The sequence below is a fragment of the Lynx canadensis genome, chromosome A3 (assembly GCF_007474595.2).
Source record: "Lynx canadensis isolate LIC74 chromosome A3, mLynCan4.pri.v2, whole genome shotgun sequence".
NCBI classification, from domain to species: Eukaryota; Metazoa; Chordata; class Mammalia; order Carnivora; family Felidae; genus Lynx; species Lynx canadensis.
Genome location: NC_044305.1, coordinates 86,087,636 through 86,109,953, shown reverse-complemented (window position 1 = coordinate 86,109,953; position 22,318 = coordinate 86,087,636). Strand labels below are relative to the sequence as shown.

Genomic DNA, 22,318 nt, shown 5'->3' with positions numbered 1-22,318 from the left:
TCATTCTTTTTATGGCTGAGTAATATTCCATTGTTTGTTTTTATATATATATATATATATACACACATATATACATATGCATATACATATATACATACACATGCATATATACATATGTATGTGTATATATGTGTACACACACACACACAAATCACATCTACTTTATCCATTCATCAGTCAATGGACATTTGGACTCCTTCCATAATTTAGCTATTGTTGATAGTGCTGCTATAAACGTCAGGGTACATGTGCCCCTTCGAATATGTATTTTTGTATCCTTTGGGTAAATTTTTATACTTCAAATTTTATTTATTTTTTTTACAAAATTTTTTGAAACTGTTTATTTTTGAAAGAGAGAAAGAGAGACAGAGCACAAGCGGGGAGGGGCAGAGAGAGGGAGGCACAGAATCTGAAACAGGTTCCAGGCTCTGAGCTGCCAGGGCAGAGCCTGTTCCAAGACCCAAAACCACGAACCATGAGATCATGACCTGAGCCGAAGTCAGACGGTTAACTGACTGAGCCACCCAGGCACCCCTATATCTCAAATTTTAAAACAAACACACGTAGGGAAGTATCTTGAATGACTTACAAAATGAACCTCAGTTGGGGAAATAATCATTTTTAAACTTTGAACTTTGAAAGCTTATTTGTGATTAACAGTAAAAGATACTAACAGTATTTATTTTTATGATGAATCTAAACAAAATTTTGACCCCAAAATGTGTTTGCATAGAAAATGATAAATGTTCAGCTTGCTTTAATATCTCACTGCATTTTTGCTTTCTCTTTACCTCTCTGCCCAACCTAGAAAAACTAATTGAGGGACTCAAATCTCCTGACACTTCTCTCCTGCTCCCTGACCTCTTGCCTATGACAGACCCTTTTGGTAGCACTTCCGATGCTGTAATTGGTAAAGTCATCATCTCTGTTTCTTCAGCCCTGCATGATCTATGTGTCTGTTTCGAGAATGATAACTACCTGGTTAACAGATCCCTATTGAATGGCCCTGCTGGGGAGTGGAAATGCCACAAAGCCTCCTTTAATCTCATTTGTTATCGCCCCAAATGAAGTGTTTTCCCTGCCTTTCCAGGGGCACCACACTGTTATTTTTGCTTTGCTTGATAGCCTGAGATTTCCAAAAGGAATTTCTTATGAATGAGGAGGAATGGAAAAATTCACATTTAATTACAGAAGCTTGATGAAAGAAGTTGCTTTCAAGCTGGGACCTTACCTTTAGCAGATTCTTCTTTAGAAGGCCTCTGTATGTGCCCCGTATCAGTAACAGAAAACACTTGCCCAGTGGTGAAGCCCCATGAGTAGAGTCCGGGACAGGGGCTTAGTCTGCTCAGTTTGGTATTTCCCTGTGCTTCTACAGCAAGGCAGGCATGAACTACAAGATGTGCAGGGCCCCTGTACTCCAGGGCACATAGTCCTTGAACCCAGGAAAGCCATGACCCTGTAGAGATGGGCCTTCCGCTGCGGGATGTGACACAGTGCAGAATACCTCCCGGCCACATCATGGGGTGGGATTTCAAATGGACTAGTTACCTTCGCCAGGCACAGAGGATGTCTGCCCCCAAGTTTATCCCTTAAGAAAGGCAAAATTACCAGAAGATACTATGGTGCCTTTCAGCCTATGTCTTCTGACATGGAAGAAATCTGCTGGGTGACTCGTGTTCTACATTTATCTATAAAAACTGGAACTCACCAAGACTAGTTATAGTGGTTAACCTTGCACATGCCTGCTCAATCAGTGAAGCCCAGACACTCAAAGCAGCAGAAATAAAGTAACTTACTGTGCTGTCCATCTTGCCCGAGACTGGCATTTTAGACACCTGTAGAAGGAAGCCTTCACAGAATTGTCTGAAGAACGTTTTGACTCCTTTTCCCTTACCATCTGTTCTCCTTTCTTAATGCTCTATCACAAAAGAAAAAGCCGATGTTGCTGTTGAGAGTCTCATACCGGGACTGGAGCCCCCGGTACCCCAGCGCCTTCCATCCCAGACGGAATCTGTGACCTCGAACCGCACAGGTCAGTCAGGTGTCCTGCAGCTGCAGGGACTGGTCATTGTTGTGGCCCTCGGAGCCAGCCTTTCCACCTGTAGCAGATGATCCTGGGCTTAGTTTGCAGCCTGGTTAGTTCCTCCTAGAATGGATGCTCTGTATGGTTACAGCCCCAGCTTCTCGCTGTTTAGTGACGTGTTTCCTTGCTAAAGAGCAGAGTGCTTTTTGGAGCCATGTTCTTTATAGAGTGGTCCTTGGGCTTTCTCTGGTTACAGTGTTTATTTATTCAAGATTCTTTTCACTGGTGGCAGGTTCCCTCCACCTCCTTCCCCAAAGAATTCTGTTGAGCTACAAGGATGGCCTTAACTCCGCTAAGGTGTCTGTTCAGTCTTTCTATACAACCGTGTCAGTGACTTCACGGAGCTACTGCTCTGTGTATTGACATTCTGTCCTCAGCACAGTGCTTTAATCCTAGATAGCTGGTTTGCTGTTAAATTGTAGGCAGAGTTGAAATCTTCCCCTGGATTCAGCATTGCTTTCACCTGAATTTCAAAATTCGCTCTTAATAGAATTCCTCAACTGCCCATAAATACAGAGTTGATAACCTGCATTTTTATCGAGTCCATAGTCAACTTTGGTAAAAGAGTCTGATTTTCTAACTTGGAACAGAAACCATTGGAAGTCTAGGAACTGTGAAAATAAACTTACATTTAAGTGGAAAAAAAAATGAACATAAAAGATAATGTGGTTCCTTTCTCTTGTGCGTACTTGACTGTTTTCTCTTAGAAAACTTTCCCAGAGAACAATTTGTATGTGAAAATACTTGAACTCTGAATTTTGCCTTCCTTCTGTTCCTTAACTAAAAGTGAAAGTCATGTGTCCAGAGGAGCAATTCAAATTTAAAGTATGCTAGTAAGAAGCAAGATTGTTTTGTTTCAAATGGGCATCTAGTTGAGTTCTATAAAGTATTGTTTAACCGTGTCGTATTCTGCTAATAATAAGTCAGGGACAATCCCCTCCTAGTCAACTTAGATACTTCATCCTATAGTACCTTTTCCCATAAATGTTTAGGGGAAGTTTAAATGAAACTCTTTAGTTGCAAAGTCCTTTTTCCCAAATAGCATTTGCTGAGAACTAAGTTGCTAAAGTTTTATTGGCATCCAGATCACATACTTGCTTACCCAGCAACCTCTGAGCAAAGAATTATTCCATATTTATATGTTAATGTTAAGAGAATCTAGAAATATATCTTACTATAGATGAAAATTCGGCGGGCTTAATATGTTACTTTTGGTTTTCTTTTCTCGCCTTGGCTTATATGTATAACATGTAAATGCAGTAACTTAAAGGCTAAGATCTAATCTCATGGTATTGTGTGTGCCATTTAATGCCATCACTGACCTGGGATGCTGTTAATCTGGACTCAGATTCTCTCACCGGGGAAGATTCCCTGATTGATTGCTCCTTGCTTTCTAACCCTACTACTGACCTGCTGGAAGAGTTTGCCCCCATAGCGATATCCGCTCCAGCCCATAAAGGTAAATGCTTTCCTGTCCTCTGGGGCACGTGTATCCTTAAAGGAGATCTGAATGATTTCTGAGAATTTTTCTTACCAAAAGTCTTTGGCAGTGAAGTTTTTTAGCCCCCTCCTCTATATGGAAAACTTGAGTTTGTTCTCTTAGCCTCTGTGTTAGAATCCCTCTCAGGAAGAGTACCTAATAAGGCTTAGACAACAGGTTGGTGTAGGCATTGCTTTCTGGCAGTCTCCTGGAATGCACATAGTCCATGGTCTCCATTAAAGGCAGAGCTACGTACCTTTGCGGTCCGCGCATGTAGATGGTTGCGTTGACTATCCACTGACTCCCTTTTATTATTAATTAATACGATACTTGTTAGCCTGAGACCTTAAAATTGTTTCATCAAATCCGATTTAAAGTTTTTGAGTAGGGATTGCTATGTTAAAGAAGCAGGCCAAGTCCTCAAAGTCAGTCTTCAAAGATTGAACTTATAAAAGTTTCGAATTTTGAGTCATGATTGGTTACTAGATTTCTCTTTCTGATCTACCATTTTCACTTCTTACTCTTGGGTTAATAGTGGTGTGAAATGCTCCTGGACAGAAGTAGCTTGAATTGGGCTCTCTTCAGTGAGTTGTTCGTAGAAGTGAGAGGCACAGAGCCTGGCTTACTCTATGCAGGCATTCACTAACCTTCTTTCTGTACTTGGGTAGTGAAATTGGTTTTCTGGAAGGAGCACATATATAGAAGAGGAACAATGTAAGTTTCTTCTGAAGGAAATTCAAGAAGTAAGCCTCCCTGAGATGACTAAAAAACAGTTAGTTTGGGGCTCTCAGGTGGCTTAGTCAGTTAAGTGTCCAACTCTTGATAACAGCTCAGGTGTTGATCGCAGAGCTGTGGTTCAAGCCCCTTATTGGGCTTCACGCTGGGCATACAGCCTACTTAAAAAACAAAACAAAACAAAACAAAATTAGCTTATGGTTTGCAGTGGTAAGAGCTGAGGTTTTGTTTTTACCCTTGACAACATTAAAATGATTATGTTTTTATACAGTATGTGTTTTTAACCAATTATGTCTGGCAGGAGTGTGTCAGCAGTAATGTGTAATTACAGAGAAGCAGCATTTGCAGAATAGGTGCTCAGCTAGCGCTTGTGCTGGTAGGATAGTCTTTATCAAAATGGAGAAGGATATCTAACAGACTTCTGCTTGAAATCTCAGTGCATGTGATCTTGGGCCCCAACGTTCCCTGAGGCATCAGAGTTGTCGGAAAGTCTTTCTTCCCAATCATAGGACAGCAAGTCTTTTCAGAAAGATTTTGTTTGCCTTGTATACAGCAGTTACTACTAATTACCTCCCCCCTGCCCCTAGCTTTGAGTTTCTTGAATATTGTTTGTTAGTCAGGCCCCTGTTTGCTCAATAAGGAAGATAAATGACTAATTCCTGTGCCTTTGTGAATTACTGACGTTGAAGAGAGATTTCACAATAACTACAATTAAAGGTCTTAAAATGGTAGTAGAGATCATTCTATAACCCTTCTCCCTAATCATTTATGAAAGTCTTAACATGGCCAGCCTGAAACCATTTTTTTTCTGTTTCCCTATTTTTCAGTTTTGCTACCTTTGTTTCCACTCATGAAAATAAGCATTTTCATCTTCAAAAACAACAGTGATTGTATAGGTGGAACTTTATGCCTCTGACATGTTCTCTCATTTGCTAATCTCTGCCTCTGTTGTTTCTGCTTGTGTACTTGCATTCTGTATTAAGCTGCAGAAGATAGTAATCTCATCTCAGGTTTTGATGTCCCTGAGGGCTCGGACAAGGTGGCAGAAGATGAGTTTGACCCTATTCCTGTATTGATAACCAAAAACCCACAAGGTAAGAAAGAGAGGATGGGGAAAAGAGAAGAACTTGGCATCACAGCTGTTTACAAAATAGTAATGTGCCTAATCTGCAAGAGGGAAGAAAGCATCAACACTTAGTGAAGGGAACTGGGGTAATGACAGGCCTTGGGGCTGGACCAGTATAAGATAGAGACACAGATACAGATGGAGATGTAGTTACCTTAAAACGTCACTGTGGTGTTTATTCAGAGAGAAGAAAAGTATTTAACTCTTTGACTAAAACCCGGTTTTACAAAGTGTCAAGCCAAAAATAAAGTGACCTTTAGTCAGTAGAAACCTGAAGTCATATATACATATATTTAAAAAAAAAAAAAAAGCACTGAACATTTTTTAGCATGATTTGAATAATCTATAATAAATATTCTTCCCAAAGAGATTAAGCATGGTGCTTTGATATCATTTGTATCTTTTGGACATTTGTGGAGCATCTTTTTTCCTCTTTGATGGATTATAACCATTTGAATGTGCCATGAGACACTGAATTACCATGGGACCATCTCTATATTTCTTAAAGCATGTTTCTATCACAGTGGTCTTAATAACAGATTTTTCCCCAAAGCAACAGCTGTTGATTTTTACTTTATCAGAGAGATGAGTCGATATCATGAGGAAGTTAGTGTACAGCCAGCAGTTCTCAGGCAAAATGTATAGGCATTTGAAAACAGCATCCTCTCTGCAAGGTGTTCTGCCTGTGATATGGTGTGCACACAGTGCCTGAAGTTCTGGTGGGAGGTGGTGCATATCCGACTCATATGTTTAAAAATCAACACGTAAGAGTTTGCAGATGTAAATTGTTGCTTCTCCAGGGTTTTGTTTTGTTTCTCCTTTGCTTGCTCTGCACATCTAAACCTTAACCCTCTGTGTTTTGTACTGAACTCCTATTTCTCCACTTCCAGGTGGGCACTCTAGAAACAGCAGTGGGAGCTCTGAGTCCAGTCTTCCCAACCTAGCCAGGTCTTTACTGCTGGTGGATCAGCTCATAGACCTGTAGCCGTGACCCAGTAGCAGATGCAGTTCTGTAACCTTCATACCGTAATATACATTTTCATTACGGAGTTATAAGAAAAATGATTTTTTAAAAAATCTGCTAATAAGGGGCCCTCCAGCCCTTATCTCCTACCCCTTGCCTTCTCCTGTAGAAATGATAAGGAAAGAAAATCACTTTGGCCCTCCAGATATTCCTTGGCCAGTTCCTCCCTGTTAGTTTGCTGTGTTTTCTCATTACCCCTCTTCAATAGCATTATCTTAAATCAAGCGCTAGATGCCATGAGCTTCACCTCTGCTGGAATCAACTCCACCAAAAGCTTAACTGTAACTGAAACTAGTGAACTGACACCTTTGTCTCATTCTTGCTAGGAATGGCCTCCCACACCAGTCCTCCCAACCCCTGTCTCCTTTGGCCAGATGCTGATGAATGTGTTTCTCTGTTTTTGCTTTTTACGCTGCTGCATTATCATGAGGACATGGCTTCTTCAGTTGGTCTTAACTCTAGGCAGTAGCCTGGAGATGAGTGTGTGATTTAAGAGAGGGTAAAACTGACTGACGGATGGGATATATTTGAAAAGAGAAATTGAGCCCAGCTCTAGCCAACCAGCTTTGACCTTGTTTGATCATAGACTTAGCCAAGGGATTTTACACCCCATGCAACCTGCCCAGCATTCATCCAGCATTCTGGCTTCCATTGAACCGTGATTTCTCAGATCTGGAGACGTGACTGCAAGTACTTGAGATCCTTGGATAAAATGTGTACATTATATAAAACCCAAGTATTGCCATTCCTTTTCATGTTAACTGTCCCAAGCCGGGATCTCAGAATTAGACCAAAACAAGACAATGGTGGTAATATGATACCTTTTATTAGAAGACTTTTCACTGGGGGGTGGATGGGGGAGGGGAAGGAATTGTAGCAGAAACAGATGTATTTTTCTTGTGATTTTTATTTTGAATCAAATATTGTAAATTGTGTATAAATGAAGACGCTGAATAGTTCTGTTTCCACTTGGCGTTTCAAGTCTGATATCAGGTGTCTGTACAGGGTTTTGACCTCTTTCCCTTGTATAACTACACAGCAATCCTACAGTGTAACATATGGAATCATTTTGAGTAGACTTGTGTGTTGCTTTAAGCTTTCAGCAGGTCCTCTGTCTTTGTAGAATAAGCATGTTGTTTATTTTCAGATAATCAGAAATAAGTGTGCCTACAAGCTGGGCACAATTTGACTCTGGCTACTTACCTTTCTTTCTCTCTGATGTTGGAACTGAAGGATGCAGCCAATGAAATATGTTCAGTTGGTTTTCCTTGGCTTCCTAGATTAAAAAACAAAACAAAGCGTAGTTCCTCACTAACCTTAGAATATTGTTCATAAAATAAATAAAGGACCCTGCACTGACATGACAACATGCCTCATGGTCACCCTCTGTATATGTACTTACTCATTGAAGTGTATCTTTTTTTCCTTACATAGAAAGCAATTTTATAAAATTGCCCTTTTGAAAAAGAGGTGGGCACAGAGCAACCCGCTGTGGTTCTCTTCCTCGAGTGCCGTTTTCCATGATCAGAAGGGAAACTCTTAGTTGATCAGATTTGTACAAATAAAATTCCAAGCCCACTTGCCTGTTTCTCTATCTAGTACTTTTGTTTCTCCTTCCTCACGTTTGCACTTTATTGGGGGGGGGGGGGGGAGGGAGTTGAGCAGCAACAACAGCCTGCAAAACACTGCACTTTGGAGGTCAAGCTTTGACCCCAGAAATGTGAGAGCAGCCTTTGAAAGGCAGCGGAGGAAAAGTCTGAATCTTTCAGTCTTCCTCCTGACTTTAAATACTTCCTGTGCCAGCTGAAACTAGATGAGCTAAGTAAAGCCCTCTATTAGGATAATGGATCATTTCCAAAATTGAGGGAGGCACCACCTTCCTGCTGAAGATAAAAAAAAAAAAAAAAAAAAAAAGATATCCTTGAAGAGCTCTCCATGATTGGATAGCAGTGAAAATGGGACTCAGTTTGCACCTTTGTGGACAGGAATATTACTGAAGATCAAAACTGTATTCTTTTTCCTGGACATAGAAAGAATGTATAATCTAATGAAGGAAATGTTTATTTTTAAATAAGAACAATGTTTTATGCCTATGTTTTCCAATTTGATTTTTTTCATACATATACATGTTAGAAATATAATGAAATATCTAGTTTCTCAATTTAATTGAAACCATGAAGAGTACAGTTTAGAAATTAGGTATCTCTAAATTGTTCCTTTCATGTATTACCCGTAATCACATTGAGATATATTATCTAGTCATCTGGCTCAATAAAGCTTAATGGAGACTGTTAATGAAAATGAACAGACTAGCAGCCAGAGACTGGATGGAGGAAGTCTGAGGGAGATAATGACATGAAATCATCTTGGGTTTGTTCTTTAGGAATGGGGCCTCATAGAGAAGAACTATTTTTCTGCTAAGGTATCCATGTGAGTGACTCAGCAAATGGGACCTCCCTTAGTTTATAACTTCATCCCTAAGCTAAAAGGGTTTATTTGATATGAGTGAGGTATGCTGATAACGGGTAGACATACGAACTCCACAAGAGGGATCGGAGAGACCAGTCTCTAGTCCATCCACTTCATTTCACATGGAACCGGAGGCCGGGCCAGCTGAAGAGGCCTGGACAGGACAGGCCAGGTCACCTGGGATCTCTCCCTGACCTTTTCCGGTCACTGGCCAAGCAGCCTTCAGCAGGCTCTTCACTTCTAAGAGCTATTGTTCCTTTTTTATACAATGATGGGTTTGGACTAGATGGTCTTTAAGCTTATGGAATTCTAGACTTCTACGTACATACTATTATGCTTTGGAAGGACTATGAAGGATTTGTATAATCCGGATGTTCTTCAGTTACCTTCTGTAGCTCTTACTGTTACTGTAGCAGTATTTACATTTTAGAGAATTATAATGGACTTTTTACTAACTTGGGTTGCTCTTTCTTGGTTAACTGAATAGAAGCCTGCATTACTGGACAGTTTGGGACATAGATTCTTTTTTTTAATATTACTCACACACCCTACCTATTCCAACAAAACAGTGTCAGAAGATTTCAATTCTTTTAAAACATAAAATCAGTGATCTGACACTTAAAGATGGGCAGATACTATAAGCATATGTTTCTGATTTGCTTTAATCCAACTGTGTAAGAGTAGTAACTATACCAGAACACATAACAAATTGTTGGCATTTTGTTGTTTTTTTTTTTTCTTTAAAGCATTCAAATAACTAGATCACCAAATTCAGGTCCCAGTGTTTCTAAAAACACGGGACTCAGAGGAGATAAGGTTTAAATAGACACTTCTAACTATGATCATAATTAATGACTTCTTTAGCAGACATACCAGAATTTTGACAGCTAATTGAGTGTTGTTCCATTCAAAGGCATCTGGTTTTACTTGGGAAGTTAATACTTACTCTAATGATGCTGCCATCATTTAAGTTATTTTTGAAACTCCTCTCTTTAGAAATACCATCAAGGAAGGTAATAAGGTATAGGAAAATCAGTTGAATTATTATCTAATTAGTATTGCTTTCAGCATCTGGAAGCATCTCTTTCTTGATCCTTTTCCATGACTCCTGGTTTAGGGTAACATTTAACAAAATCACCCACCCACCTCAGATGAAATGTGGTTACTATTAAAGACAGTAAAAGGAATAATCCACAGAAAATTCCCAGAGAGGAGCTTATAACGGAAAGCGACAACTATCATTCTTAATTTCCTTGATCCTCTGAATAAGGGAACTTTCATAATTTCACCTGTCTTTAGTAGTTTAGAAAATGGAAAGATGTGGATTTTAAAATACCTCCGAAAGAGGTTGTCACTTTGTTCAGTGTCATTTGATACTGGACTTGGCTCTTTCTGAAGTAGAATTATAGAACTTGGATTGCTAATAATTACAGGGAAACAAACTCAAGAAAAATTTTCTCAAGATGAAATAATTAGTTTTGTTTATAATACTCTTTTCCTGCTCTGCTGACAGGTAATTGATCATTTTGATTCGAACTAACACAGTTTTCCCCAAGTCAGGAACAGTCTGCCTTCAGCAATTGTATGGGAAGAGGAGGACCTTCTGGGTTGACCTCAGCCCAGAAGTGTGGAGGGATCTGAGTTCACCTGAATAAATGCACACTATAGGTATCTTGGGCCAAAGTAAAGTCTCCCATGATGATGTTTGTCTAAATTTCCAGGAGTCTTTAACTTTCTCTGACTGTAAGATTACCAGGCTCGTGTAGCCATTAACTTAGTTTGGGGACAAAAATGATAGGATTGCCCAAAGTACTGAATTAAGTGAATTAGAGGCTGCCGGGCAGAACAGAGATACTAGCAGAGGGATATTTAAAATGAAATCTTTACTGAAACACTCCAGATAATACAAAACTGTCTTTTATTCCTCTCTAGAGACTATAATTTTACCAACACAAAGTTAGTCTTTTCATTTTCCACCCTAGTCATGTTCCTGAAGTTGGATGTACTTGGGTTTCTTGAGTCAAAATGAATCCCAGATGGCCTCCATTTCAAATAATCTGTAACAAGATACTACTTTGTTTATCCCGGGTTTCCTTTCACCAAGGTGGAGGAAGGAGTTTCTTTGGGTAATGCTAACTTATGCAGAGTTGCCAAATGGTGGTAGTTGCTTGAATGGAAGACACTTCCTTGGTTCCCACTTTGATGGTAGTATCCTGACCTTACTCTTCTTCCTGTGAGTATTCTGCTCTACCCTATTGCACCTCCCCCCCCCCTTATCACATGGTTGTATATTTACCACAGGTCTTTATCATGTCCTCCCTAAGAAGACAAAGCAAACAGGTACACGAAGCTACCTTGTACAGTAAAAATATGAAATTTAAACACTGCTACGCAAATATTGTATAAAAAAAAAGTCTGTAAACAATTTATTATGTAAACATACAGGGGAATAAAGACTTATCTGTTCAACCAGGAGCCTGATGTTCACAGATGTAAATAACTTAAAATAGCTGCTGTTTTCCTAATCTGAAAACCTACTTTTGCACAAAGGATTTAAACCCATTGTTGAGTGGCAGTAAGTAGCTGTGCACAAGGAAAGTGCGGACACCTGCTGAGGACATTTTAATGAGTCATGGCTACCATGGAGTCAGGGAGAATAAAACCCTCGTGAGCCTGCATTTGATATGACGAGATGCGGGTTTGAAAACGGAGCACAGATTTGCAGCTGTCCTCCTCTAATTTAATCTTTAATATACCCAGGCCAGTTTAATTAAACATTTTATGTTGGCAACAGCAGTTTTATGCCCAGGGAGAAATCTCATTTAATTGCTCCACTGGCTTGAGAGGCACGGCATCACTGGCCCATGCTGGTTCCCGTCAAATCCCTATTCCCCAGTCATGGGTCTTAATGCCACTGCACAACATATGGTAGAACCCTTAATTTTATTATTGAAGCTAAAAGGTCGTGGAAATTATTAATTTGATGTACACCTCTTGATTCCCTGATTTGGCTCCAAGAGTGTGACTTTCAATTGGTGCTGCATTTCTGACGTTCTTATGAAGGGATATTTTGCTTTCTATTTGCTAAATGTATGAGAAGGTTTCTCAGTACTCCCCAAGTCTTCATTTTTCCATTTTTAGCAAGAATTAGGTCTTTGATACTCCCTGTACCTGTTATTTCAGTTTGTAGTATGGAGGAAAGAAAAATTCTGGATTGTGCATGATATATTGCACTAAAGAGTATCCAGCCTAAAATTTAAGTCTTCAGATTTTGATTTTTTTGAAAGCACTCTGATGACCCTCTCACTATGTTCATCAGATAAAATTCCGAGGGTAAATGTACCCCAAATCACTCAACACTGATGGTTGCTTTGGAAGTTAATAGGCAGTTAGTGAGGAGAGTTGCTAAGTCATCAGATACTTTTGGGGACTTCTTTCCTACTCTGTAAAGCATGTGAACTCTTAGGGAAATCTATACAATTTGGAGCCTCAAAATAGACTAAAATGGCATTATCCCTGATAGAAGTTTCAAAAAGTGTGCTTAACCTTAACTTTGCACACAGCCCTACATGACAGCAAGAAAAAGAAGCATGTCTTGCCTTCTTGCTTAATTTAACGCACAAAACCACAGTGAAAAGAGACATAACACAGTTTGAGGGAATGAGAACAAAATGCCCTACTTTAGGCTTTATGATATGAAAGACCCTTGTGCAGACTGTAGGACCATGTCCTGGATTTAAGCCCTCCGCCCCTCAGGGACAACGGGCTAACTTCATTGAGCTCTGTGGTCATGGGGCATCTGCTATGCGTGGTTGGTTACCAGAGGAACGGGGCCAAGACATGAGGTTAAATTAGTGCAAATCCTTCATTGCTAGTAGCCAGACCTCTGCAAACATGTTTTCCTAATAGTGCAAGGCCATCCTCATCTACAAGGACTGTTCACCTTGAAAACATGTGCTTTCCCTACCCTACTAGAACACACTCATATTCCAGAAAGAACCTGTAACTGCCAACAAAACTTAATGTCCATCTTCTGCTATTTAGAACCTCTCCTTCTCTTGACCATTTTGTTTCTTGCGCTGAGAGAGCATGGATATCTGTGCATCCCCGAACCCACCGGCATTCTTTGGTCTCCAGAATGCCCGGCTTGGAGAGCTGCAAAGGGTAGTTGCTCTCTGCTGTAGTCTACCACACCTTCTCTAAAAAGAATGAAGAGGTTAAGAGACTTGGCCTTCTCAGGAAAATCCTTTAGTTTTCCAACCCTAGAAGGCAGAAGAATGCTGAAAAATAGAAATGGATCTGGCCTTGTTTTGAAGAACAGGAAGTAAGTTTTCCCTGCAAACTCAATGTTATAGGGGTTTTGTGACTGTGCTTGTGAATTTTTAAAAGTTCTTGAAGTTTTAGGTGTAGTTTTCCTATTACCATCAAAATCCTAGAATATGCTAGTGTGCCAGGTTTCCAGTCGACCAAGAACCCACTTTTTAAGTAATCTAGAAAGGTTAAGCATGTTCTTCCATCCTGTCCAGCTCTGGATGTGGGCATCTCTACTTGGTACCTGATAGTTCTTGAAATGTAATCTAAGACCGCAGGCATCCGAAGTGCCCCTGGTTCTATAGGTAGCTACTTTTTGGCATTCTCTACACACAAACTGATCTGACGGAATTCAATTTAAATTTCCCCAAAACACCAACTCCTGTCAAACTGTTCAGTTTTCATTATTGATGGCTATGATGCCATTATTAGCTTGACCATGCAAGAAAGAAGCTGTTCCGTTTACTTCCTGTCAGCTGACTAATGCTTTCAAGTCACTGTGTAGGTACACATACTAAAGCTGTTGCTCAAAGAAAAAACTTATCCTCTTCAAAATCATATTCTTCAAACACTACTCAGAAAGCCATTTGGCACCAGTACAGAATTTTACTTAAAGATTCTAATCAGGAATTTCACTGAATGCATTTGAACTCTTAGAAAATGAGGGGGGCACCCACCTTTTTTTTTCTTTCTGAAAACGATATTTAAGTTCAGAGCTGTTTAAAAAGAAGCACTGCTAAAAAGTTAATAGAATTCCGAGAAACGAGTATTTTTGTACCGTATCTTCTAAAATGTTCCGATCTCTCTCTACATCTCTTTGCATACAATGTAATGCCTCTAAGTGACTGGTTTCCCAATAAACTGATTTTGATGCCGCTTCTGCTGTGTTCTGTGTGCTTAATTCAAGCAGAAACCTTAGCAGGGGATAATTGTTAGCAGAAGTTTCTACTAGCTAATGATTTGCCTGGAAGGGGAGAGGGTAATGTGGGGAGGGGATGATGGAATTACCTCTGTACAGAGGTTCCAAGTCGTCTACAGAATCCAAACCATTGTACCAAATGCCTGGTGGGTTGGGAAACCCATGATGAAATGATATCTTTACCCCCAACCACCCTTTCTCTGGATTCTTCTTGCTTAGTTACATATGCCTTTTTCCTGCCCTCTTGCTAACATGTGCCCAATGACATACTTCTAACCTGCTAATATTTCTTGGAAGGTAAGCTGTCTTGCATTCTGATAATTGTCTATTTGATTTTAAAAGCCAGAGCACCCTAAGGCACCTCTATCTAAATAGAAGTAGACTGGTAGATTAGAGTTTGCAAATATTTCTGTAATTATCCTTGTATTTTACTCCTTCTGCCTAAAGGACTTTATCATAGATTCATTTAAGCAGAGGAGATCTTTGGTAACTTAGAAGACTGAAAACAAAATTCCAGAGCAATTCCAGCTGAAGGTGATTTATTTAATATGATTTTGACTATGTCTCCTCCCCTTAGAAAGTGCCTTCAGTATTGGTATTTGGGGCACTCTTGTGCTCTTTGAGTAGTGCTTATGATGTAAATCTTGTATTTATCAAGCAGCCGTGTTCTGCTGCTTTTCCAGGGTGGTGGTGGGGGCGGGGAGGGGGGTGGTTTGGGAAGAATCTGTCCTCAGATACAGGCAGCATGGAGCAGATGACCACATGTCAGATACTGAATTGCATTTGTCCCCAGACAGTACTTCTACATAATGCAGAACTGCCATGGTGTATGTGGACATGAGTGACTGGGTTTGTTTTCATTCCATCGTGAGCCAGTGCCAGGTAGAGCAGGTGTCCGTGTCTGGCCCCGCGAGTAGGAGCAGCTCATAGTTATGCTGAATGTCTGTGTGCCTAACATCTTCATCTCCTTTCCTGTACATTGTGCCGATCATGTTCCAAAATGTGATACAGTGATTGCTTGTGTTCCAGTTTGTGTGCAGTTTCCTTGCCTGACTTTTATTTTTCTGTTTTTCCTTTTCCATTTTCAACCTTTATTATTTGGTCCCACAATGTTTCTGCCGCGGGTTGACCGTTAAATGTTCCAAGGAGAGTTGGACTGATCTGTGCATTAATTCTGCATTTTTGTGCTTTTCTAGGTCTCCAGAGAGAGCCCAATCCCTGTCCTGTAATAACTGTAGAGCACTTTAAAGACTCAGCGGGTGTTAAAGGCCTTCCCTTGTATCCAGATCCCTCCAGAGTACCTGGCATGAAAACTCAGAACAATTTAGAATCTGACTACTTGGCCCGAGATGGCCCTTCAAGCAACAGTTCATTCCACAGCAGCGAAGAGGAAGGGACTGATCTCGAGGGGGACATGCTAGACTGCAGTGGGTCCCGACCTCTCCTCATGGAGTCTGAAGAAGAGGATGAGAGCTGCAAGCCTCCACAAGGGAAACTGGGAGGAGCCATTCCATTCACTCAGCCAGAAGTCTGTACTGAACAAGCAAAAGCAGGCCAAGGTGGAAGAAAGAACCAGTTCCAAGCCCTCACACAACCGACCACTGATGGTCTTGGGGAGCCAGATGTTTTTGCCACAGCTCCCTTCAGGAGCTCAAGGGTTCCAACTGATGACATGGATATTTTCTCCAAAGCTCCATTTCTCTCCAAGGGCAGTGTGGCTCCTTCCCAGCCAGAGGAGGCGGACGTGTTCTTGAGAGCTCCTTTTACCAAGAAGAAGAGCATGGAGGAATTAGCAGTTGCCCAGAGCGCCTCCCAGGAGTTGCCCGTGCAGGCCAGTCTCCTCAACCAGACTGACGATGTTCCTTTGCTCCCAGGCCTAGAGAGGGCAGCGTATGCCCCTGTCCGAGCTCAGTATTCCATGGCTGCTTTTGTCCAACAGTCTAACCACCCCTCCCATTCTGTACAAGCAGCAGACCATCTAGACAGCATCTCTCCCAGGGGATCCTCCCTGGAACCTGGGGGTCATCCTAACGACAGAAACAAAGGACCTCAGCCCCAGAAAGAAGCTGTCTCAGGCCCCATGGCTGGCAAACCATTCCGCCCCCAGTCTTTATCCAAATATTCCCGTCACTATAGCCCAGAAGATGAGCCAAATCCAGAAGCCCAGCCCATTGCTGCCTACAAAATTGTTTCACAGACCAACAAACAGTCGATAGCTGGCTCTGTTTCCATCACATCCCTTTCCTCCAGGACTATGGAGCTGCCACCTGCAGATCCTTTTGCTTTAGCACCCTTTCCTTCAAAATCAGGCAAGCAGAAACCTTAGGAGCGATAACCTGAGCCTTAGGCCTCTTGTCTTTACCCCACCCTCAGTACCTACCACGTCACTCCCAGCTGAGCCTATCTCAAGAAATACACCAATTATTATCTTTCAGTTCCACGTATCAGCAGAACTTGTGTGCTCAACAAACTCCGTTGCAGTGATACTTAACTGAAACCCCTTTAAGTTATGCTCATTTCTTTTGTTTATATTGATTTCTGGACTTCCAGGCATTTCCATCTCCACCTCCACCCAGAACTCTGCTTTCTTTGTTTGCCCCAAAACTGCTTGAATCCAGAAATACTTCACCCCAAACCAAAAGGGGCCATGTTACTGCAAGGTTTATTCCTGCAGTTTCCGTTCTGAGTCATGTCCATTGGAGGACACAAGATTAGTCCCTTCAGGACTTGACTTAATGCTCTTGCAAAGGGCATATTTCTGGAAGGAAATGCAAGATAAAAATCCTGCAAATCAAAAGGAAGTGTGATCCTGCAGATACTAATCATTCCTGTAAAACCAGCAACTCTACAAGGATTCTCTGGATCTGTTTCTGAGTCTGTGCGAGCCAGGCTGGCCTCTCACGCATATGAGTGTGGGTGTGTAACGTGTGTCAGATCCTTTCCTACATAGAAATGCAAACAGATGAGATATCTGTGCTCATGTCTAACAGTGTTGAGCCTTCCCATGCCCACGCTTTTTAAATCACCAGGAGTGCACAGGTATGTGTGTGCCACGTGTGTGTGCACAGGGAGCATTTTTCCTTTAGGTAAATCCTGTCATACTATACCTACCTCCACAATCACTCATTTACTGGCATTTGTCTCCTGACCTAATTGATCTGAGCCCTGTTTTTATTTAGTTCTTTTCTTGTGGCAAAATTGAATTCATTGGAATGTGTAGGAAAATCCTGCTGCAACTGAGGCTTTAGAATAGATTTTTCTTTCTCCAAAATGTGCTATTTGCTATTAACAAATTCCCTGTACATGGTCTTGAAAAATTAATTATCTTTATAATTCTCCCCGCCCCCCAGAACGATAGAAAAGAGCACCTTGCTACAGCTCTAACCATTGGGTATATGGTGTTAGTAATATTTTATTAACTACTTTAAAACTTGTGAGCACTCCATGCTGTCACTATGGAATTCATCATGAGACTAGGCTACAAACTAGATTTGCTTCCTTATTTGTTTTTTCCAATTCCTTGCTTTCTTTCTCCACTGCCTCTTGAGGAAGTAGAAATCCGAGACATGTAAGTCAGTTTGGAAGAAGAGAAAAGGGCTGAATCAGCTAGCCATGAAAACCTTTCAATTCTCTGTCCTCTGTAGATGTTGAAGTAGGCCAGGTAGGTGACTGAGTTGTGGTTTTGAAATGTCTTCTATTTCTGGAAAGATCTGACTCATTCCCGGCTGTTTTCATACCCTTTATTATAGTGCCTTAAGGTGAAATTCGTGTCTCTATGGGAAGATTTCTGCTGAGGAAGTTCAATTTAATGGAAAGAGCTGCTGGGCCATGTTTCAACCCAAAAGCTTCCTGTTACTTGTAATAATAGATGTTAGTGATGTCTCTGTTAGCTGGAGAAGTTGGGAGGGTTACTTACCAAACCAAATTAATGATGTAAAAGAGTTGGAAATTCATCCAAGATTCAAGCCAGAATGCTAGACTCATACTGCAGTTGATTAGGTATCACACTGTTTAAATTTAAAGCTCAGGGGTCTTGGTGGTAGGATATGAATGGCAACTTTTCAAGACTTTTTCTAGTGTAGTCTCCACCTATTTCAAATGTCCATGTTAAAAGATAAACTTTGATCATTGGCACTGGATCAGGGCTATCAGCAGTGGTTTTCCACCGAGTTTTCAGCCACACCAGTCTTTTTCACTTTGGGGAATGCGAAATGTTCCCTCTAAAAGTTTGCTTTTCTCCCAGTGATTATTTCTGATTTTTCTGTGTAACAATTGATGCAAAATCATTTTTTCAGTTGAATAAGTAGTTTGAGCTAATGCATATGGAACTTTGCACCCCAGACTCTTCCCTTGGCCATTATCAATTAAAGGCCTCAAAAGCAGGAGCTAAGAGGATAGGAATATTCAGGGAGGTACTCACCCCATGTCAGAAACTCTTAAAGGAGAAGGCCGCTCTCACTCACTCTTCCAGATATTCAGGATTACCTCCGTAATAGCCCTGCAAAATGTCTTTCCTTTGGTTATTTGATCACTTCTTCCTAATCAAGTAGCCATGTTAGCTCTCAAGGTAAAATCGATAAAATCATGGTGATTTTATCACGTAGTTGAATCATTTGTCAAGCATGGGCTTGCAATGTTTTTTATTCTCACTGGAGACCTATTGTGGGTGGAGACTCTAAATACATTCTTTGAATAGGAAATGAATGTAAAAACATGCAAATTACTTTTGTGTTTTTATTGAGTGATGCATGAAAATTGTTTGACTAAATTACATTAATTATTAGCTAATAACTAGTAAATTCTGCACTGATCTTTGGATCATATAGGGTAAATGCATCATTTAAAAGTTAAACATTCTTGCTGGGGCACCTGGGTGGCTCAGTCGGTTAAGTGTCCGACTCTTGATTTCTGCTCAGGTCATGACCTCAAGGTTCGTGGGATTGAGCCCTGCATCGGGCTCCATGCTAACAGTGCAGAGCCTGCTTGGAATTCTCTCTCCCCTCTATGCCCCTCCCCTGCTCATTCTCTCTCTCTCTCTCTCTCAAAATAAATAAATAAACATTTAAAAAAAATAAAGATAAAATATTCTTGCCAGAGGCCATTCTGAATCTGGAATTCTAGAAAATTTAGCATTAAGGGAATTAGGAGTGCTCAGGGTGCTTTTAGTTAGTACCAAATGCATGTTTCCAAAAACTATACTGCAACAGGTTAACATTAAAGAGAAAAAGAAGATATATAGTCAACAAAATACTGTACTTTCTACTTTTATGTGTTATTTGCTTTTACACATTTGTTAGGGAATGCGGGAACTTGTGATCTTTCATTTCAGTGGAGCGCGATGAGCCAGAATATATTTAGATGTAAAGCATTGAACCACAACATGCACTGATGAACTTTTAAAGAATCTATGTTAATTGACTAACAGTCACTATTAAATTAATGAAGTTTTACTATGTGTGGTGGAAAATATTTAACATAGCTGTTTCTTGAGCTACATATGACCCTTTAGGCTCCCAGTCCTTGTTAGATTGGGAAGTGGAATGAACAAAATTTGATGTGGAAGCAGATGCTGGGCAGAGCCTAAGGGAACCTGGATCTTAAACTCAATTTCATTTTGGGCTCACTTCCTGTGTGTGGACTAGTGTGTACATGTTCACGTGGCCACATTAGGTCTGAGTTTAATCTGGTGACCAGCGTTTCTTTCTAAACTTTCAAGAAAAATATCGGCATCTTATTTGCCCGTTGTTGATTTAGTAAGTTTTAGAGTACATGTACATCAGTGTTTTCAGCTATTTGGTGGATATTTCACTGACTCATAAAGTCACAGATCTCAGTTTTATTTAAAATAAATATAATCGCCAGAGTGATCTGACAATAGAAATTGAACCATGCTGTATTTGATACCATAAGGAAACGTCATCAGAACATAGATCATATAGTTTGTATGCATTTTATCAAATAGGAAATTTTACAGGAAACGGGAGAAGGGTGAGAGCCAACTCATTCTCCAGCATGAGAATGGAGTCATTGGGTGCCTTTCATAAAGGAAGATGTCATTCTCTGCTGTGTCTTTGGAACTGAAACTGGAAAACACATGCCAGTCAACCGTGGAATGGCTGCTGGTCACACAGGTGCAGTTTTAGCTGAGAAATTTAGAACCCGGATTATTTTGATAAAAGAAACATAGGAGAGCCGCTGGAAAGACTGCAGTTTTTGAGGAGGTGCAAGTGCTTTGTAAATGCCTGCAGTCACTCCTGGGTTCCAGTCCTCCCATCCTGCCTGGTGGAGTAAACATGAAGAGTTTAAATGGAATCATGTCATTTAAATTCTTCATTTTTCGGTCCCTTTGTGAACTACTACTTGTGGTTTTGGGGTTTTTTGTTTTGTTTTTTTAAACCATCAGAATATTTGCAAACTTGTGAAGTTCACTTAAGGGTTTCAAGATGCTTGAAAATAAAAGTAGTATCTGGTTGGGAATTGTTTTTGTGTTCTTTTCCTACAAGAAAAAATTTTCTAGGTTGCTGCAAACAACTAGCTGCCTCAGCTTAGATGTGAAAATCCACACTGGCGGTGTCTTGATTCCCCAGGTGCCACCTTCCTCTCCGACTTCCTGTTCTACTGCCTCCTTTGTACCTTGACCTTTATTAGGAAACAGGCCTCCTACGTGTGGTATCCAAGATCCTATCACTAAGACACAGCCAGACACAGCTCTTTCCTGCTTCTTTATTCCTGCAAATCTTCTTGGCTCACCTTCCTTGTACCTGTTCCCACCCCTTCATTTCCTCACTTAACATTACCCTATTATGACCATACCAATAAGTGGATGAAAGAGAGGTGGGACCGAATGATCATGTTAATTTTTATGTGCCTTTGTTACTGTAAACAGTTTCTTAAGTTTCAGCCTAACCTATGATAATCTCACCACACTGGAATAATTCCAAATAAGAATGAAATGGCTCACCTTCCCCATTTCTTATGGACTAGAAGAACAGATGAAGGAAGGCTGGCAGAAGTCCAGCCTTACTCTGGAGACAACCCAAAGGCATCTCTCCACCATGATCTAACACAAGCCCAATGCGCTCCAGAATGCAGGGGCAAGTTTAGGTGTGAAGGGACTCTGGAATAGCTTGTAAAAAATGGCTAAATGCTAACCAGCACACGGGTGGCTTAGTCCAGGATTCCCGTAATTTATAATTCTGTAAGAAATGTAGTCTGAGCTATTTCCCAGCAGTCTCAGTATGGGTGGCACTGTTTTGAGTTTATAGTAACAGCGTTCTGTTCTTGAAATCAAGTCAATATTATCTGCATTGCGTTGTAATAGAACTGCATATATGTGTTAAAGGGATCTGTCTGATTCCTTTTGGCAAGGAATTGCAGAAATGCTTTTTAACCATGTCAGTTAAAGTGAGACTTTGGGAGTGAGAGAAAACAATGTAGCCTTTTCACTCTGAAATGGCAAATCCAGTTGTATTCTCTGAGTCTACCAAAGACTCCTATTTGAGGATTGTGAATGGAGAAGGGTGTGTGTGTCTGTGTCGATGTCTGTGTGTGTGTGTGTGTGTGTGTGTGTGTGCGCGCTCATGCTTTTTGCCATGGTGTGAAGACCTCCTTATGAAGGCATCCAAAGAATACCAAGTGGTGACAGTAGGTAGCTGGCTTGAGTAAATTTAGTCCCACTGGCCAACAACTCTTGAGTTAGAACTGGAGTTGTTGTAGATAAAGGTGGGAAAATCAGCCATTGCCTCAGCCTGTTTCCACAGTAAGCATGCTCGTCTCATCCACAAAGATGAAACTCAGTAGGGTTTGACCTGAACCCTTGGCTCATGTGTGGTGTTGGACTGGCAACAGTGACCAGACAGCACAAGGCCTGCAAGATGTTCCTTTGAAAGAGAAAGTGTTTGATGCCATTTGTTAGGGGACAGAAACCAAATAAAGGCCAAGGACCATGCTCATTCCATGGAGAAGAGGCGAACCTCTCTGCTGACAAAACATTCTGAGTTGACTGAATGAGGAAGTCGACCCAGCTATAAGGAATACTGAAGTTCTCAGACCTCAGAAGACAATATGTGCATGCAATCTCAAGGGCTGTGAACATGGGAAAGGAAGGGAAAAAGACATTTATAAAGTCAATCTTAACAGTTTTTGCAATACCTCTTATTTGCAGACTATTG

The 22,318-nt window shown here is 40.8% G+C and overlaps 1 protein-coding gene across 11 annotated transcripts in view; it reads left to right on the top strand.

Annotated features, from left to right (window-relative positions):
* The window catches only part of AAK1 (AP2 associated kinase 1), a 173,353-nt gene extending 154,646 nt beyond the window's left edge, over positions 1–18,707 (top strand). For 3 of the 11 annotated variants that reach the window (XM_030310755.1, XM_032592657.1, XM_030310754.1), the window contains 5 exons: positions 809–910; positions 1,931–2,032; positions 3,432–3,542; positions 5,282–5,392; positions 15,344–18,707. In XM_030310755.1, coding sequence (XP_030166615.1) covers positions 809–910; positions 1,931–2,032; positions 3,432–3,542; positions 5,282–5,392; positions 15,344–16,473 — 1,556 coding nt within the window. In that variant the 3' untranslated portion in view covers positions 16,474–18,707. Of the gene's footprint in view, positions 1–808; positions 911–1,930; positions 2,033–3,431; positions 3,543–5,281; positions 5,393–6,314; positions 11,393–15,343 lie in introns of those variants that run through there. The other 8 variants (XM_030310765.1, XM_030310764.1, XM_032592658.1 and 5 more) reach the window with 5 other exon arrangements.
* Positions 18,708–22,318: the final 3,611 nt, after the last annotated feature.